The 17,761-nt window shown below is 42.2% G+C and overlaps 1 protein-coding gene across 1 annotated transcript in view; it reads left to right on the plus strand.

The window, feature by feature from the left end:
• Window positions 1–17,761, plus strand: part of LOC310986444 (protein polybromo-1-like) — a gene marked incomplete at its 3' end in the record, with an annotated part of 40,565 nt that overhangs the window by 14,252 nt on the left and 8,552 nt on the right. Inside the window, exons 14-24 of the mRNA XM_083972352.1 lie at window positions 947–1,226; window positions 2,708–2,813; window positions 3,963–4,372; window positions 5,642–5,871; window positions 7,748–7,959; window positions 9,624–9,809; window positions 11,105–11,262; window positions 12,443–12,694; window positions 13,292–13,437; window positions 15,709–15,866; window positions 16,743–16,926. Coding sequence (XP_083828478.1) covers window positions 947–1,226; window positions 2,708–2,813; window positions 3,963–4,372; window positions 5,642–5,871; window positions 7,748–7,959; window positions 9,624–9,809; window positions 11,105–11,262; window positions 12,443–12,694; window positions 13,292–13,437; window positions 15,709–15,866; window positions 16,743–16,926 — 2,322 coding nt within the window. The remainder of the gene's footprint in view (window positions 1–946; window positions 1,227–2,707; window positions 2,814–3,962; window positions 4,373–5,641; window positions 5,872–7,747; window positions 7,960–9,623; window positions 9,810–11,104; window positions 11,263–12,442; window positions 12,695–13,291; window positions 13,438–15,708; window positions 15,867–16,742; window positions 16,927–17,761) is intronic.

Here is a 17,761-nt window from a genome sequence, read left to right on the forward strand (position 1 = left end):
AGAAAAGATAAGTGTCTACAAAAAAGAAGAAGGAGAAAGAGAAAAAGAAGGAAAAAAAAGAAAAGATAGATAGACGAGCTGTGTTTTTCTTGTCACAACTATGTTTCATCATCTTTAATACACTGCTCAAAAAAATAAAGGGAACACTTAAACAACACATTGCAACTCCAAGTAAATCATCACACCTGTGTGAAATCAACCTGGGATGATAATTTTGATTTACAATGATCATTTTTATGTTATTTTGTTCTCAACACACTCTACTATATTTTGAAAAACGACTTTAAACTGCAATATTTCATTAATTGAGATCTAAGATGTGTTGTTTAAGTGCTCCCTTTATGTTTTTGAGCAGTGTATTTTGAAACAGAGTATAATATTGGTGTTGAAGTAAGCCAATGTAATTATAACTATAGAAAGGGGCAGGTAGGTATTATAGGTTTTCTTCATCCTGCTCCTTTTCATTCATGGTGACAATGTGTTAGCCTGATGCATCAGCCGCTTATTTCATTACATTTCATATAGCGTCTGAACACCAGCCATAGGGATTCGTTTGCTTCCGGGAGGCGGTTGCTTACATTTGCTTCAACTAATCGCTGCTGCTTGGTGGTCACGTGTGCTATACACCGGTTAAGCTCATAGGTTAATCTTGAGCGCTTGAGTTCAACGTCATCGCCTTCACTTACCCGTCTGTTCGCTGATAGCGGACGGAGCAAACCGAAACGCATTGCTAGTTCCCTGACTACATGGTTGAGGCAAATTAAATTTGCCGGAACCAGTAGGCGGCGCTAGCCTGGCTAACTATGTGTAGCTACATTATGTAAATATGTGCAACCATGTGTAGAATGTAAACCATGAATGAAATAAACCAAAATGAAATGAAATGAAAAGAGTGTGAGGACAGAGTAACAGCTGCTTAGTGTTGTTGTGTTGTCTGTGTCTCCAGCCACAAGAAGAACACTAAGAAGAACCGTATGAAGGCCCTGCTGGCGGCGGTCAGCGAGGCTCGTGAAGCCTCGACCACCAGGCGGCTGTGTGACCTGTTCATGGTGAAGCCCTCGAAGAAGGATTACCCCGACTACTACAAGGTGATCCTGGAGCCCATGGACCTGAGGACGGTGGAGATCAACATCCGCTCTGACAAGTACCTGACGGAGGACAACATGGTGGACGACATGAAGCTCATCTTCCGCAACGCTCGCCACTACAACGAGGAGGGATCACAGGTAACAGCGTGTTGGAGAACTGAGCCTGAGTTTGCTCTTTATTATCTTTATCTCAGCGGTTCTCCACTAGTCTCACTCTGGGCTCCACATCTTCTCATGGTCATTAAGTCTCGACCCACTTTTATAGAATTCAAACCAAGATTTTCTTTTTAAAGCCTTTAAAAACTCATTTTTCTCTTTATTGAGCAAAGTGCATTTCAGAGCACATGAATGAAACTGAGGAGTTACCATGACAACTGCATGTACAGAAGTGAATAATAATATCAAACGGCACAAAATGGAGACCAACAAAACGATATATTTGACTTCTAATGCATCTCTGCATTCAGCGCATGTTCACTAAAGTGGATAAATATCAAATTGCACAAAATAAAGACCCACAAAACAAAACAAGATTCACTGCATCAGGCCACATTAATAAGAAACTGAGATCTTTGCATTCAGAGCAAATGGAGCAAATAATCAGAAAGTGAGGAGGAGCATTACAACTGCATGTGTTCACGTGTCTCCTGCCTTTCAAAATAAGTTATTTTTCAAAATAAAAGACATGTCCAACATCAGATGTGCATTAAATATTATTTACCATCCAGAACGGGTCTAGACCCACTGCTGGGTCCCGACCCACCAGTTGAGAACCACTGATTTATCACATATGTCGTTACACAGCAGCAGGCGTCCGTCTGTTGGTTCGTGGTTTCTAAAGCAGGAGAGAGATGAACAGAAAAGGGAAGTGGACAGAGAGAAGTGACTCAGTTTGCTAACTAAAGGCTCCGTTTACACGACAACGCTCACAGATGAAAACGGCAAAATATTTAATGGGATGTGCCTTTCGTTTAGACGGCAACGGCGTTTTCGGGGCTTGAAAACGCAAAAAAAAAAGTGAAACCACCCTTTAGAGTGGAAATCTTAAAAACACTCTCCGTTGTTGCGTCTCCGTGTAAAGGGAGAGTACACAAAACATCTGCTCCGATTGCTACGACCTGAGGAGGGCAACACTATGATGGCTGGTGTAGAGCCTGACGGAAACCAGGAAGATGAATAAGAGGAAAACATTCTGAGTTGTACAGAGGCGTGTGGACTTGGTGGTGTTGTGTTGCACGCTGCCACCTCGGCGCCTGGCGTGCTACAACATTGAATTACACAGACTTTTGCGGCCGTCCATCCCAAAAACACTAGTCCAAACGCAGAATAAAAAGTGAGAACGCAACAACGCCACTTTAGTGTTTTCTGTTCAGATCGTTGTAGATCTGTGTAAACGTAGTCTTCATCTCTAGGATGTCTCCTCTGAAGTGAAGGTCTAGATCCACCTACCTATTTTGGTAATTGAAGCTTCGCGGGGGGTGCGCGATCATCACGCAATAATCGATCACGGACTTCATGATCGATTACCATGGCAACGAACAAAGCTTCGATTTTTTTGTGTCAGCCCTAGACCCAGAGAAGAGTTCCTCCTGCTGACTGAAGCTGTGGTTTGTGTTCAGGTTTACAACGACGCCGACATCCTGGAGAAGATCATGAAGGACCGACGTAGAGACCTCGGACCGGTCACCGACGACGACGACATGATGTCACCCAAGCTCAAGATAAGTACGGGACTGTCCTGTGTGTGTGTGTGTGTGTGTGTGTGTGTGTGTGTGTGTCTGTGTCTGTGTCTGTGTGTGTGTGTGTGTGTGTGTGTGTGTGTGTGTGTGTGTGTGTGTGTGTGTGTGTGTCTGTGTCTGTGTGTGTGTGTGTGTGTGTGTGTGTGTGTGTGTGTGTGTGTGTGTGTGTGTGTGTGTGTGTTCCCTGTAGAGAGGTTTATTGTCACTAGGTGATACGACCCCCGTGACTCCGTGTTTCCTACAGGGAAGAGCAGCATCACGCTGAAGAAGTCCAAGTTTCTTCTCAGTTTAAAAAAAACAAAACTTTTTACTATTTACTATATACTATTTTTACTTTTACCACTTTTTTATTATTGTTTGACTTTTTTTTTTTTTTTTACCACTTTTCCTAGAATTTTTACCAGTTTCTGCTAACATTTTTTAAACTTTTTAAAAAATATATTTTTTTAGAAATTTTACCAGATTTTTCTAAAAAAAAAAAAAATAAGGAGAAAAATTGCAAAATTTTACCACTTTTTTGTTTTTTTGTGAGAATTTTTACCTTTTTACAACTTTTTTGGAGAAATTGTACCACTTTTTTTTCCAGAAATTTCTCTATAATCTTTTAAAAATGTAGCTAGGCCTAATTTAAACGTACATTGATTGTTTGTGTATTTCTGGTGTTTTGTCCAATGGGGGTCCGTGGTGTTTTCACTTTTTTGATTTTTGTTTGACTTTTTTTTATTTTCTTTTTTGTTTTTGTTTTTATGAAATTTTACCACTTTTCTTAGAATTTTTTGAGAATTTTTACCAGTTTCTTCTCAATTTTTCTTTTCTACTTTTTACAATTTTTTTTAAAGAATTTCTTTTTTTTTTTTTTAGAAATGTTACCACTTTTTCTGAGAAATTTTACCAGATTATACTAAAAAACCCACTACAAAACATTAGACTACACCACTGGTTGCTAGGTAACAGCAGTTTACCCACTATGAAACATCAGACTACACCGCTGGTCTGTTTGGTTTAACCCCTGTGTACTGACTGTGTGTTTCCTCCAGGGAAGAGCAGCATCACGCTGAAGAAGTCCAAGTTTCTTCTCAGTTTAAATATGATATTTTAATGATATAATATAATAATGATATAATGTTTCCTCCAGGGAAGAGCAGCATCACGCTGAAGAAGTCCAAGTACCTGACGCCGCTGCAGCAGAAGCTGAGCGAGCTGTACGAGGCGGTGAAGAACTTCACGGACAAGCGCGGCCGGCGCCTCAGCACCATCTTCCTGCGGCTGCCGTCGCGCGGCGAGCTGCCCGACTACTACCTGGCCATCAAGAAGCCGGTGGACATGGAGAAGATCCGCGGCCACATGCTGGCCAACAAGTACCAGGACGTGGACGCGCTGGTGGAAGATCTGGTGCTGATGTTCAACAACGCCTGCACCTACAACGAGCCCGAGTCGCTCATCTACCGCGACGCCCTGGTGCTGCACCGCGCGCTGCTCGCCACGCGCCGCCAGCTGGAGGGAGGCGACGACGCACACCTGCCCGACGTGCAGCGCCTCATACAGGCAAGGACACAGTTACCATATACATTATATATATATATATATATATATATATATATATACAATATTCAGATAGGCTCAAAACTAGACTAGGCTAGGTAACAGCAGTTTACCCACTACAACAGGGCAGCGACGACGCACACCTGCCCGACGTGCAGCGCCTCATACAGGCAAGGACACAGTTACCATATACATTATATATTCAGATATGCTCAAAATGCCCCCCCCAATACGTAGCTAGCTGATTAAAAAATAGAAATAAAAAAATAAAAAAGTATCCCATGTGTTAGTGGATTTACCGTACTTTCCGGACTATAGAGCACCTGAGTATCAGCTGCACCTATGGCAACAAGCCATTTTAACATTTAAAAGCCAGACTGGATATGTGTTGTAGATATCTGTAATTCAGTTTTGCCAGGCAAGGCCGTAATAGAGAGCTGAAGCAGAAGCAGGAAGTAACGTCACCATGGGTCCTCAATTCGAAAAAAGTCTCCATACAAATGAATGGGACTCCAAGTTTTATTTCGTGATCCATTTGAATTGTGCCATGAGATGAGAAATATGTCCTCTACCTGTTTAAAAAGGAGAAAAGGTGTTTGCGCTCTTGCTCACTGTTCAAAAAATCCTCTTTTCAGGTGCGTATACGCCAACAAACATTAGAGAGCAACAGGAGGAAAAGGCTCGCACACTGATAAAAAAATGGCAATGTCCACCAGAGATTAACGGATGCAACAATTAAAGGTTTAATGGTCCATCAAACAACAAAAAAAGTGCAACCATGGTGATAAAATAAAATAAAATAAAGAAACAAAAATAAGTAAAAATAAGTAAGTATTATTTTTGTTTCTTTGTTTTATTTCATCACCATGGTTGCACTTCTTTTGTTGTTTGATGGACCATTAAACCTTTAATTGTTGCATCCGTTAATCTCTGGTGGACATTGCCATTTTTGATCAGTGTGCGGAGCCTCTCTACCTGTTTAAAACATCAGGTTTCAATGCCGAGAAATCAGCAGTTTGTTGTAAAACTATTGTAAAATAAAACTCAGAAGAGTCTGTAACCAGAACCAGCTGGGAGACCGGGGCGGCGGGAAAAAGTAGCGGCTTGTAGTCCGGACAGTACGGTACATATACAGTATATATACAGTATATATATATAGAGTATCTATAGAAACGGTACATATACAGTATATACAAACATATAGAGTATGTATAGAAAGAGAGAGATGTTGACGCCATGGTTACGCCATGGTTACGGCCTCGTTGCATCCAGGAGCTGGTCCGCAGCCTCTTCGTCTCCGTGCTGGGTCACCAGGACGACGAGGGCCGTTGCTACAGCGACTCGCTGGCCGAGATCCCCGCCCGCGACCCGGCCAACCCCGACAAGCCGCGGCTCGACTTCGAGGTCGTCAGGGGCAACGTGGACCGCGGCCGCTACAAGAGGCTGGACGTGTTCCAGGATCACATGTTCGAGGTGCTGGAGAAGGCCCGCAGGCTGCACCGGTAAGAGACACCAGCAATACACCATCTATACCATAATACCACACCGATCAATACCACACTGATCTATACCATACTGATCGACTTTAACTCATTAGGAGGCTGCACTGGTGAGAGAACATCTATACTGATTGACTTTAACTCATTTTTTAAAATTTAATTTAATTTTTAATTTAGTGCAATACAGTGATAAAACAACATGAAGCAGGAAACAATACAAGTGTAAAAGTGTGTAAGACAGCGGTGAAAAACAAACACATATAACAACACAGGACAAGACAATACGCAATGATAAGTATTATAACCAATCAAACGAAATAACAAAAAAACTAATAAATAAAAAAATAAAATAAAATAAAATAACACAATTGAACTTTAACTCATTTAATGAGAATATAAATCCTCTCATCAGACTCCAGAAAATGAAGAACAGACACCAGTTCACCGTTAAAACCGCAATAATACAAATGTTACATCGCTTAAATACATAGAACAAGATAATCCAGAGATAATCTCTCCCACATTACCGCAAAACAAAACAACTAAAACCATTTAACTAAAGGAGTCATGTCCTCCCAACAAATACAGGAAGTGACAAATAAATAAAGGTTTTAAAAGCATCAGATTTGTTAAATGTACATTTTGTATTCAGGATGGTTTTATGTCATTTGCAATGGCCTGAAAATGACAAAATAATAATCAATATTAAATATTTGATCCACCTACAGTGGATTTACGTGAACTTATAAAAAATATACTTTCTTCTAAAAACATCAAATTGAAATTGTTTTTTTGCTGTGTTTCTACACTTGAATTTTAATGAATTGTTGCAACACTGAGCAGGATTTATCCTAAAACATCTGCTAGTATGTAAATGTATTGCAAAAGAATTGAATTACATTTATTCCACATTTGAGTCTAGATTTATTTTCCTGTATTTGGTCAGATTTGTATGAAAATGTTCTGGTTTCACCAGTTGACAATGGGATGCCTCATGTTATTGACCCACATGGAAATGGGCAGAGAGCAGCAGATGGTTGAAATACATCAATAACAAACATCCAGTTACACGATGAGACGACTAGGGCTGCAACTAACCATTATTTTCATTATCGATGATTTAAACGATTCATCCATTAGTTGTTTGGTCGATAAAATGTAAAAAAAATTTGAAAACACCAGTCAGTGTTTCTCAAACCACCAGACGACATCGTCCTCAAATGTCTTGTTTTGTCCACAAACCAAAGAGAGACTCAGTTTATTGTCATAAAGGAACAAAGAAACCAGAAATATTCACATTAAAAGGGACAACGAGGAGTTTGCTTTTGGTAATAAAAAAGTCTGATATTAATGTGGATGAATCCACGTTACCACTTGTTAATGGTCCATTTTAGATAAATCTATTGTTTTGTCTTTATAGTTATTTTAATATTATTATTTAGTGGTCGACTCGCCCAGCATTTCCTAGTTTCAGTTGATCAATGAAAACATTCTTGGTAAATGTTTTCTCTTTCATCCGTCTTGCGCCGGTCCAAGAATTTCAACATGCACGCTGAGGCTCATGGGAAATGTAGTGAAAACACTTCGCTTTCCAAAACTCCTCGTTGTCCCTTTAAGAAGCTGAAATCAGAGAATTTTGACTTTTTTTTCATTCAATTCGATCAAAATAGTTAACGAATAATTTAATAATTGATTATTGTTGGATTAATAGATTAATATTTGCATCTCTAGAGACGACTGACAGCTGTTCCTAGGTGTATCAGTCTGTAGTTGTAGATGAGTCCAGTCTGACGCTTGCTGCTGCTGCTGCTGCTGCTGCTGCTGCTGCTGCTGCTGCTGCTGCTGCTGCTGCTGCTGCTGCTGCTGCCGTTTCCTCTAGGACGGACTCGGAGATCTTCGAGGACGCGGTGGAGCTGCAGCAGTTCTTCATCCGGATCAGAGACGAGCTGTGTAAGAACGGAGAGATCCTCATGTCGCCGGCGCTCAGCTACACCTCCAAACACCTGCACAGCGACGTGGAGAAGGAGAAGAAGGAGAAGCTGCCCAAGGAGTTCGAGGAGGACAAGATCAAGAGGGAGGAGGAGAAGAGGGGTACGTTGCTGCTGCTCTAGTGTCGTTAGGTTTATGTGTATTAAAGACTCCCATTAGCAGCTACTCTGCCTGGGGTCTTGATTATACATTGACATACATATTCACAACCATTAAAATACATTACACACACACACACACACACACACACACACACACACACACACACACACACACACACACACACACACACACACACACACACACACACACACACACACACACACACACACACACAAACATCTCAACACAAGACAGAGAAACAATCTCACAACACAATTCAAAATGACATAGACACTCTAGACCAGTGCTTCTCAACCTTTTGTACATCAAGGACCCTAAATTGACACAAATTAGACGACGGACCCCCATTGGACCAAATTTAGAAGTAAACACCAGAAATACACAAATATTTGTTCTGAGACTGAAGAACATTACTTTTTTATACTTTTAAATTAAATAATTTTTGGAAATATCATAGAGAAATTTCTGGAAAAAAGTGGTCCAATTTCTCCAAAAACATTTAAACATTTCTAGGAAGAAGTGGTAAAAATTCTCAAAAAAAAAAGTAAAAAATAAAAATAAATAAAAATTTACTTTAAAAAAGTTGTAAAATTTCTTGTAAAAAATGTTCAAAATAAAAATTAAAAAGGAAACATTTTCTAGAAAAAAGTGGTAAAATTTCTAAAACAAAAAAGTTTTTAAAAAATCTAGAAAAAGTGGTAAAATTAAAAAAAAAACTTCTAGAAAAAAGTGGTAAAATTTCTCGTAAAAAAAATGTTCAAAATAAAGTAAACATTTTCTAGAAAAAAGTGGTAAAATTTCTCGTAAAAAATGTTCAAAATAAAAATAAAAAAGTAAAAATTTTCTAGAAAAAAGTGGTAAAATTTCTAAAACAAAAAAGTTTTTGAAAAATCTAGAAAAAGTGGTAAAACAAAAATAAAAAACTTCCAGAAAAAAGTGGTACATTTTCAATAAATAAATTGGGGACCCCCTTCAGATCTCTCAAGGACCCCTAGAGGTCCCCGGACCCCAGGTTGAGAACCACTGGACTAGACTACAGTTGCTCAAAAGACAGTTCTAAAGACAAAAACAAAGAAAGACACTACAGCCAACATTATGGTATGGCACCTCTTCATACTCAAGCAGCAGTAGTTCAACCATACAGATTTATCCTTCCTGGGTCAACAGAAACTATTGTAGCTTCTTCTTGAAGCAACATGCAATGTTATTATCCAAGACCAAGAAAAGTGGTAATTTGTTCCATTGCCCTGTAGTTCAATGTCTTCTGCTTTAAGTTTGTTCTACATAACGGTAACAAGAACCAACATTCAGTCATTTGCCTCGTGAAATGATTGATAAAAAGAAGATAAACTAAGATAAATAAAAAGATAAACTTCTGTGCAATATTTCTGCTGTTTTTGTCATGACTCATTTTTTAATGAAACATATCAGTGAATATTTGGACTCTACTTTCAACACTTAGCCAATAGCCACGCTAGATGGTGATTCATTGTTCTTGTATTGGTCTGCTCACCTGTAGTCGAGTCATATTTCTCTCTGATGTATTGGACCAGATCACAGAGCAGTAGTCCAAGTGTGTCAGTGTCAGTACTAGTGCTTGTAGCTTGACTCTGTTCTCCACTGATCGCCTGTTCGACCCCCAGAAGCGGAGAAGAGGGAGGACTCGGTGGGGGGCTCGTGGCAGTCGAGCCTGCAGCGGACCTACAGCCAGGACTGCAGCTTCAAGGACAGCATGTACCACGTAGGGGACTACGTGTACGTGGAGCCGGCCGAGCCGAATCTACAGCCGCACATCATCTACATCGAGAGGCTGTGGCAGGACGACACCGGTCAGTTCACTGAGTCAGCTACACAACAAACATCTGGTTTAGATAGCCACACATCATCTACATAGAGAGGCTGTGGCAGGACGACACCGGTCAGTTCACTGAGTCAGCCACACAACAAACATCTGGTTTAGATAGCCACACATCATCTACATAGAGAGGCTGTGGCAGGACGACACCGGTCAGTTCACTGAGTCAGCCACACAACAAACATCTGGTTTAGATAGCCACACATCATCTACATAGAGAGGCTGTGGCAGGACGACACCGGTCAGTTCACTGAGTCAGCTACACAACATCTGGTTTATATAGCCGCACATCATCTACATAGAGCGGCTGTGGCAGGACGACACCGGTCAGTTCACTGAGTCAGCTACACAACATCTGGTTTATATAGCCGCACATCATCTACATAGAGAGGCTGTGGCAGGACGACACCGGTCAGTTCACTGAGTCAGCTACACAACATCTGGTTTATATAGCCGCACATCATCTACATAGAGAGGCTGTGGCAGGACGACACCGGTCAGTTCACTGAGGCAACAACACAACTATCAGTTCACCCAGGCAACAACACAACTATCAGTTCCTCAGCACGACACAACTATCTGTTAGGGCCACGGGGCAAACACACTGAGGCACTGACCACAACTATCTGGTTTAGAGATAGGTAGGAGGAGAAACATCTACACTGTTAGGGCCACGGGGCAAAGGCCCCGAGGCACCGACCATCTAACGGTCTGGTTTTATAGGAAACAGCCAAATTGTCTGAAACTTTTCTCTTTCCACGCTGCTCGCAGCCACAATTTACACTCTACACACATGATTTTTTTCCACAGTTGTAGACAAACTTGTTCTGTCTCTCACAACGTGCTCAACAAAGCAGAGAGAGTTACAGAATCTAAACTGTGAGCCTCTGAGTGCGGCCAGGTCTCTCTCTGCTCCTCATTGACTCTAATACAAAGGTTTCCTGAGAGAAGCAGAACGGACCCCTGTTTATAACTCACAGGTGTTTCCAAAATATTTACTGTAGAAACACCAAAGTCATATCAAATCGTTCAGGAAGTCCTTACGACGACCACGGTCTGCTTCTTTTTCTGATAGGAGCTACCGTTTGGTCAGAATCAGCCCAAATGTGAGACCAGCGCAGAGGCAGAAAATCGCATATATAATAGTTTAATGTATTAATTAAGAAGCTTCTCCCTTTTGACTGACGTCTGATCTAACTCAGTGTTGTTGTTGTTGTTTCCTCTGATCTAACTCAGTGTTGTTGTTGTTGTTTCCTGTGGTCGCTGCAGGGGAGAAGTGGCTGTACGGCTGCTGGTTCTACAGACCCAACGAAACCTTCCATCTCGCCACCAGGAAGTTCTTGGAGAAGGAAGTTTTTAAAAGCGACTATTACAACAAAGCTCCCGTCAGCAAGATCCTGGGCAAATGTGTGGTGATGTTTGTGAAGGTAACGGCTTCAGTTTCCTTCCTGTGTCGGTGCCAGTGGTGTAGATACTCAGGTATAAACAACAACAACAACAACACAGTGGTGTAGATACTCAGGTATAAACAACAACAACAACAACAACACAGTGGTGTAGATACTCAGGTATAAACAACAACACCAACAACACAGTGGTGTAGTCTATGTGATACTCAGGTTTACTCAGTATACCCACTAAATACTTAAGTATAGCCAGTACAACAAAACTATCTAACTAAAGTAAATGTCAATGGTTCTCAAAGTGGGAGGGTTGACAGGGTTCAAGGGGCTCCACTACTTTTTCTGGAAATTTTACCACTTTTTCCTAGAATTTTTTCACTTTTTTTTTTTTTTTTTACAGAAATGTTATCACTTTTTTAATTATTATTTGACTTTTTTTTTTTTTTTTTACCCCTTTTTGTATTATTGTTTGCCCCTTTTTTGAGAGTGAAATTTTGCCACATTATTCTATAATTTTTTGAGAAATTTTACCACATTTTTTCCAATTTTTTTTTGCCAAATCTTACCATTTTTTCTAGAATTATTTTGAGAAATTTTACTAATTTTACCACTTTTACCTAGAATTTTTTAACTTTTTTTTTTTCAGAAATGTTATCACTTTTTTTTATTATTGTTTGACTTTTTTTTCTTTTCTTTTTTTTTTTTTTTTTTTTTAGAAATTTTACCACTTTTCCTAGAATTTTTTTTGAGAAATTTGATCAGTTTCTTCTCATTTCTCAAAATGTTTACCCCTTTTTGTTTTATTGTTTGCCCCTTTTTTAAGAGAGAAATTTTGCCACATCTTTCTATACATTTTTGAGAAATTTTACCACTTTTTTGAGAAATTCTACCACATTTTTTCTAAATTTGACTAAATTTTTTTGCGAAATGTTACCACTTTTTTTCTCACTTTACAAAAAAACATTTTACCATTTTTTTTTTTTTTTTTTCTAGAAATGTTTCAACTTTTTTGGAGAAATTGTACCACTTTTTTCCAGAAATTTCTCTATAATCTTTCAAAAATGTACGGTTAATTTAAACGTGCATTGATAGTTTGTGTATTTCTGGTGTTTGCTTCAAAGTTTTGTCCAATGGGGGTCAGTGGTCTAATTTGTGTCAATTTTGGTTGTGTTTGTGTTGTGGTTACGTTGTGTTTGCGTTGAAGGAATACTTCAAACTTCACCCCGAAGGCTTCAGAGCCGAGGACGTGTTTGTCTGCGAGTCGCGCTACTCGGCCAAGTCCAAGTCCTTCAAGAAGATCAAGATGTGGACGATGCCGCTGAGCTCGGTGCGCTTCGTCCCCAGAGAGCTGCCGCTGCCCGTCGTCCGCGTGGCGTCTATGTTCGCGCCCAAACAGGAAGAGAAGCCGCCCGAGACCACGGAGGAGAGCAAGATGTCCGACGGCCTCGTGGAGAAGGTGAAGACAGGGATGGTTGTTTCTAGGGCTGTTTGAGGGTTAAGACGTTAGATTATAATTAGGTTTAAATGAGGTTTAGAGTAATGGTTAAGTTTAGGTTATAATTAGGTTTAGTGTAATGGTTAAGTTTAGGTTATAGTTAGGTATAAATGAGGTTTAGAGTAATGGTTAAGTTTAGGTTATAATTAGGTTTAAATGAGGTTTAGAGTAATGGTTAAGTTTAGGTCATAATTAGGTTTAAATTAGGTTTAGAGTAATGGTTAAGTTTAGGTTATAATTAGGTTTAAATTAGGTTTAGAGTAATGGTTAAGTTTAGGTTATAATTAGGTTTAAATGAGGTTTAGAGTAATGGTTAAGTTTAGGTTATAATTAGGTTTAAATTAGGTTTAGAGTAATGGTTAAGTTTAGGTAATAATTAGCTTTATATTAGGTTTAAATTAGGTTAAGTTTACGCATTTGTTTTGGATGGTTAAGGTTAGGGTAAGGGGCTAGGGAATACATTATGTCAAAGACATGTCCTCACAAAGATAGATTTACAAGGATGTGTGTGTGTGTGTGTGTGTGTGCGTGTGTGTGTGCGTGTGTGTGTGTGTGTAGGAGCGGGAGGATGTGAGCTTGGACGTGGCCCACGGCGAGCCCGGCTGTCAGTACTATGAGCAGCTGAGCTACAACAACCTGTGGCTCAAAGTGGGCGACTGCGTCTACATCGGCTCTCACGGGCTGGTGCGCCACCGAGTGGGCAGGTAGAGAACTGCACTCACACTGACACACACAGGCTGGTGCGCCACCGAGTGGGCAGGTAGAGAACTGCACTCACACTGACACACACGGGCTGGTGCGCCACCGAGTGGGCAGGTAGAGAACTGCACTCACACTGACACACGGGCTGGTGCGCCACCGAGTGGGCAGGTAGAGAACTGCACTCACACTGACACACACAGGCTGGTGTGCCACCGAGTGGGCAGGTAGAGAACTGCACTGACACACACACAGGCTGGTGCGCCACCGAGTGGGCAGGTAGAGAACTGCACTCACACTGACACACACAGACTGGTGCGCCACCGAGTGGGCAGGTAGAGAACTGCACTCACACTGACACACACGGGCTGGTGCGCCACCGAGTGGGCAGGTAGAGAACTGCACTCACACTGACACACACGGGCTGGTGCGCCACCGAGTGGGCAGGTAGAGAACTGCACTCACACTGACACACACGGGCTGGTGCGCCACCGAGTGGGCAGGTAGAGAACTGCACTCACACTGACACACACACAGCCTGGTGCGCCACCGAGTGGGCAGGTAGAGAACTGCACTCACACTGACACACACACAGGCTGGTGCGCCACCGAGTGGGCAGGTAGAGAACTGCACTCACACTGACACACGGGCTGGTGCGCCACCGAGTGGGCAGGTAGAGAACTGCACTCACACTGACACACACAGACTGGTGTGCCACCGAGTGGGCAGGTAGAGAACTGCACTCACACTGACACACGGGCTGGTGCGCCACCGAGTGGGCAGGTAGAGAACTGCACTCACACTGACACACACGGGCTGGTGCGCCACCGAGTGGGCAGGTAGAGAACTGCACTCACACTGACACACACACAGGCTGGTGCGCCACCGAGTGGGCAGGTAGAGAACTGCACTCACACTGACACACACAGGCTGGTGTGCCACCGAGTGGGCAGGTAGAGAACTGCACTCACACTGACACACACACAGGCTGGTGCGCCACCGAGTGGGCAGGTAGAGAACTGCACTCACACTGACACACACAGGCTGGTGTGCCACCGAGTGGGCAGGTAGAGAACTGCACTCACACTGACACACAGACTGGTGCGCCACCGAGTGGGCAGGTAGAGAACTGCACTGACACACACACAGGCTGGTGCGCCACCGAGTGGGCAGGTAGAGAACTGCACTCACACTGACACACACGGGCTGGTGCGCCACCGAGTGGGCAGGTAGAGAACTGCACTCACACTGACACACACACAGGCTGGTGCGCCACCGAGTGGGCAGGTAGAGAACTGCACACACACTGACTCACACAGACTGGTGCGCCACCGAGTGGGCAGGTAGAGAACTGCACACACACTGACTCACACAGGCTGGTGCGCCACCGAGTGGGCAGGTAGAGAACTGCACTCACACTGACTCACACAGGCTGGTGCGCCACCGAGTGGGCAGGTAGAGAACTGCACTCACACTGACACACACACAGGGTTAAAGGCTTAAAGCTCCAACAACGGCTTCGTTCCCTCCTTTGCACAGTGTTCTAGGGCTGTCCCAAACGATTATTTTTCTCCCGATTAATCTATCGACTATTTTATATTTATATATTAGTCGATTAGTCTAGCGATTATTTTTGGGTTGACGATTAGTCATTTACAAAAAAACACCTCTGAACACTTCTCTTATTTAAATTCTTCAGATACTCTTTCTGGTGTGCATTCCTCTAAATAATCTCTTTTTTTGGAGGGAAAAACTGTGCCACATCAGTTTGCTTTAACCTGGAAAACAGACAGATAAAGCAGAGTGCACACTGAAATATTAGCACAGTGATTTTGAAGAGGCACATTTATTTAGTATAGTCATGGAGCAGACCAGTGTTTCCTCTAGGATGTTTTTTAAAGCCAGGGGTGCAGGACATCACCCTCACTTAGATATAACACTTAGAGCGCTATGCGGAGATTAATGAACGGAACGATGTTGCAGCTTCATGTGCTGGTTCATCGCCATGGTGCTGCTAGGCTACAGCATGTGTTGTTCTGCTGTACGTGTTACAGTCTATGCTTCACAACCCGATGGTGTGTTGTACCTGTTGACGTATTTACGCCATCGATGTAATCGATTAGGTCGATTAATGGGGACAGCCCTACAGTGTTCAATGCACTTTGTGCTAAATAAACTAAACTAAAACTCCTATCAGGAGATGTTGATGGTTGTACAAGATGGAGCGACGGTGTTGTGTCTAATGCAGTTGATGTTTTACCGTTTGTGTGGACCAGGATTGAGAAGATGTGGATGCGTGACGGAGCGGGCTACTTCTTCGGTCCCATCTTCATCCACCCGGAGGAGACGGAGCACGAGCCGACCAAGATGTTCTACAAGAAGGAGGTGTTCCTTAGCAACCTGGAGGAGACCTGTCCCATGACCTGCATCATCGGTACCAAGTGGTGTTGTTCTGTAGCAGTAGATGTGTTGTAAATCTCCTCCTATCACAGATGTAGTGCACTAACTATATAGTGTGTTCGCCATGTTGTAGTGTTGTTCGAATTCTCCGCGATTAATTTCATCCACTATGTAGTGCACTGCAAAAACTCTAAATCTTACCAAGAATATTTGTCTTATTTCTTGTCAAAATGTCTCATTTCTAGTCAAAACTAACCTCATTCCACTTAAAATAAGACTCATCACCTAAATATTAACTTGTTTTTAGATCATTTTCACTTGTTTCAAACTAATTTTCACTTGAAATAAGTAGAAAAATCTGCCAGTGAAAGCAAGTTTTTTGTGTTTGTAATAAGAAAGAAAAACTTGCTCCACTATCAGATTTTTCTACTTGTTTCAAGTGAAAATCTGTTTGAAAGAAATAAAAAGTGTCTAAAAACAAGCTGCTTTTTAAATGTGATGAGTCTTATTTTAAGTAGAATGAGATTAGTTTTGACTATTACATTTTTCATATTTTTCATATTTCAACAGTTTATTGTCCGAGGAACACAACCACACAGAATCACATTTATTACTTTATTTTTATGTGTCCAGTTTGTTTCATACGTCCATGGTTTGTTTACATGGTTCCCGGTGCATCAGCTGACGCAACCACGTTCAGAGAGTCACCGTGTAGCGTCTGAATTCTCCTCCCGTCATTCCCTACATCGTCTACATGATGTAGTCACTAGATCATTTACATGATGTAGTGGATAGGGAGTGAGTGGATGATTTGGAACACAGCTTGTGTGAATGTGTTCACTCCGTGTTGTTGTTCTGTAACAGTGTAGATGTGTTCACTCAGTGCGCTGAAGGAGGTTTTCCTCCACAGGGAAGTGCGTGGTCTCGTCCTTTAAAGACTACCTGTCGTGCCGTCCCACCGAGGTTGCCGAGGACAACGTGCTGCTCTGTGAGAGCCGCTACATCGAGAGCGAGAAGCAGATGAAGAAGTTCAAGGGGCTGAAGCGCTTCTCTCTGTCGGGGAAGGTGGTGGAGGACGAAACCTACTACTTCAGGTGAACGGTCTGAGGAAACTCTGCTGTTGCCTTAACGTTGTGTTCACACCGGGCGCGAGGTGAATTTTTCGCGCGATAAGATTACATACAAAGTCAATGTACAGACGCCAATGGACGCGAATTTATGCCGGCGGTGCGAATGACGTGAACACACGAAATTCGCCTGTTCGCGTGAGTTCAAAATATTGAACTCAAGCGAAATATTTGCGCGAATGCCGCGAGTAAAAACAAATATTCCAGCGGGCAAACTGGAGCGAGTAGAGCGAGGTGAATATTTTACTCGCGCCCAGTGTGAACGCACCGTTACATGAATGAATGAATGAAATGTTTTTCAAAATCAGTCAGGTCATTTAAAAATACACACCTCAACAGAAAACCCTTCTTACCCAATCATCTTATCCACTACGCTGCGTTGCACGCGATTCTATTCGCTCTGCAAGTCGGCCTGGAAACCATGGACCCAACTTTTCCCTCAACGGGAGAGCCAATCACAGAACGGGAGAGGGGGCAGCAAGACAATGACGACACATCAAAGCGACTTAGTTGACAGCTTGTTGATCCAACATGGCGGCAGACGCTTTACCTTTCAATGCAGCGTTAAAAAAAAGTGTTTTAAGTCGTTTAGAATGCAAGTTTATTTTGAAAGTAGAGCAACGTTTCGCGAGCGGAGTTCTGTCGCTCTACATACGTCATCGGGTTGATTGATACGATTGGCTATAAGCATTCGATAGACACTCGTAGCGTCCAATAAACAGCTCTGGGCTTTCATACACCACGCCTCAAATACAAAACAATGAACGGGTGGTTCCCAGACCGAATCTCAGTCTACATTGAG

Source organism: Trachurus trachurus, assembly GCF_905171665.1.
Source record: "Trachurus trachurus genome assembly, chromosome: 5".
Taxonomy (NCBI): domain Eukaryota; kingdom Metazoa; phylum Chordata; class Actinopteri; order Carangiformes; family Carangidae; genus Trachurus; species Trachurus trachurus.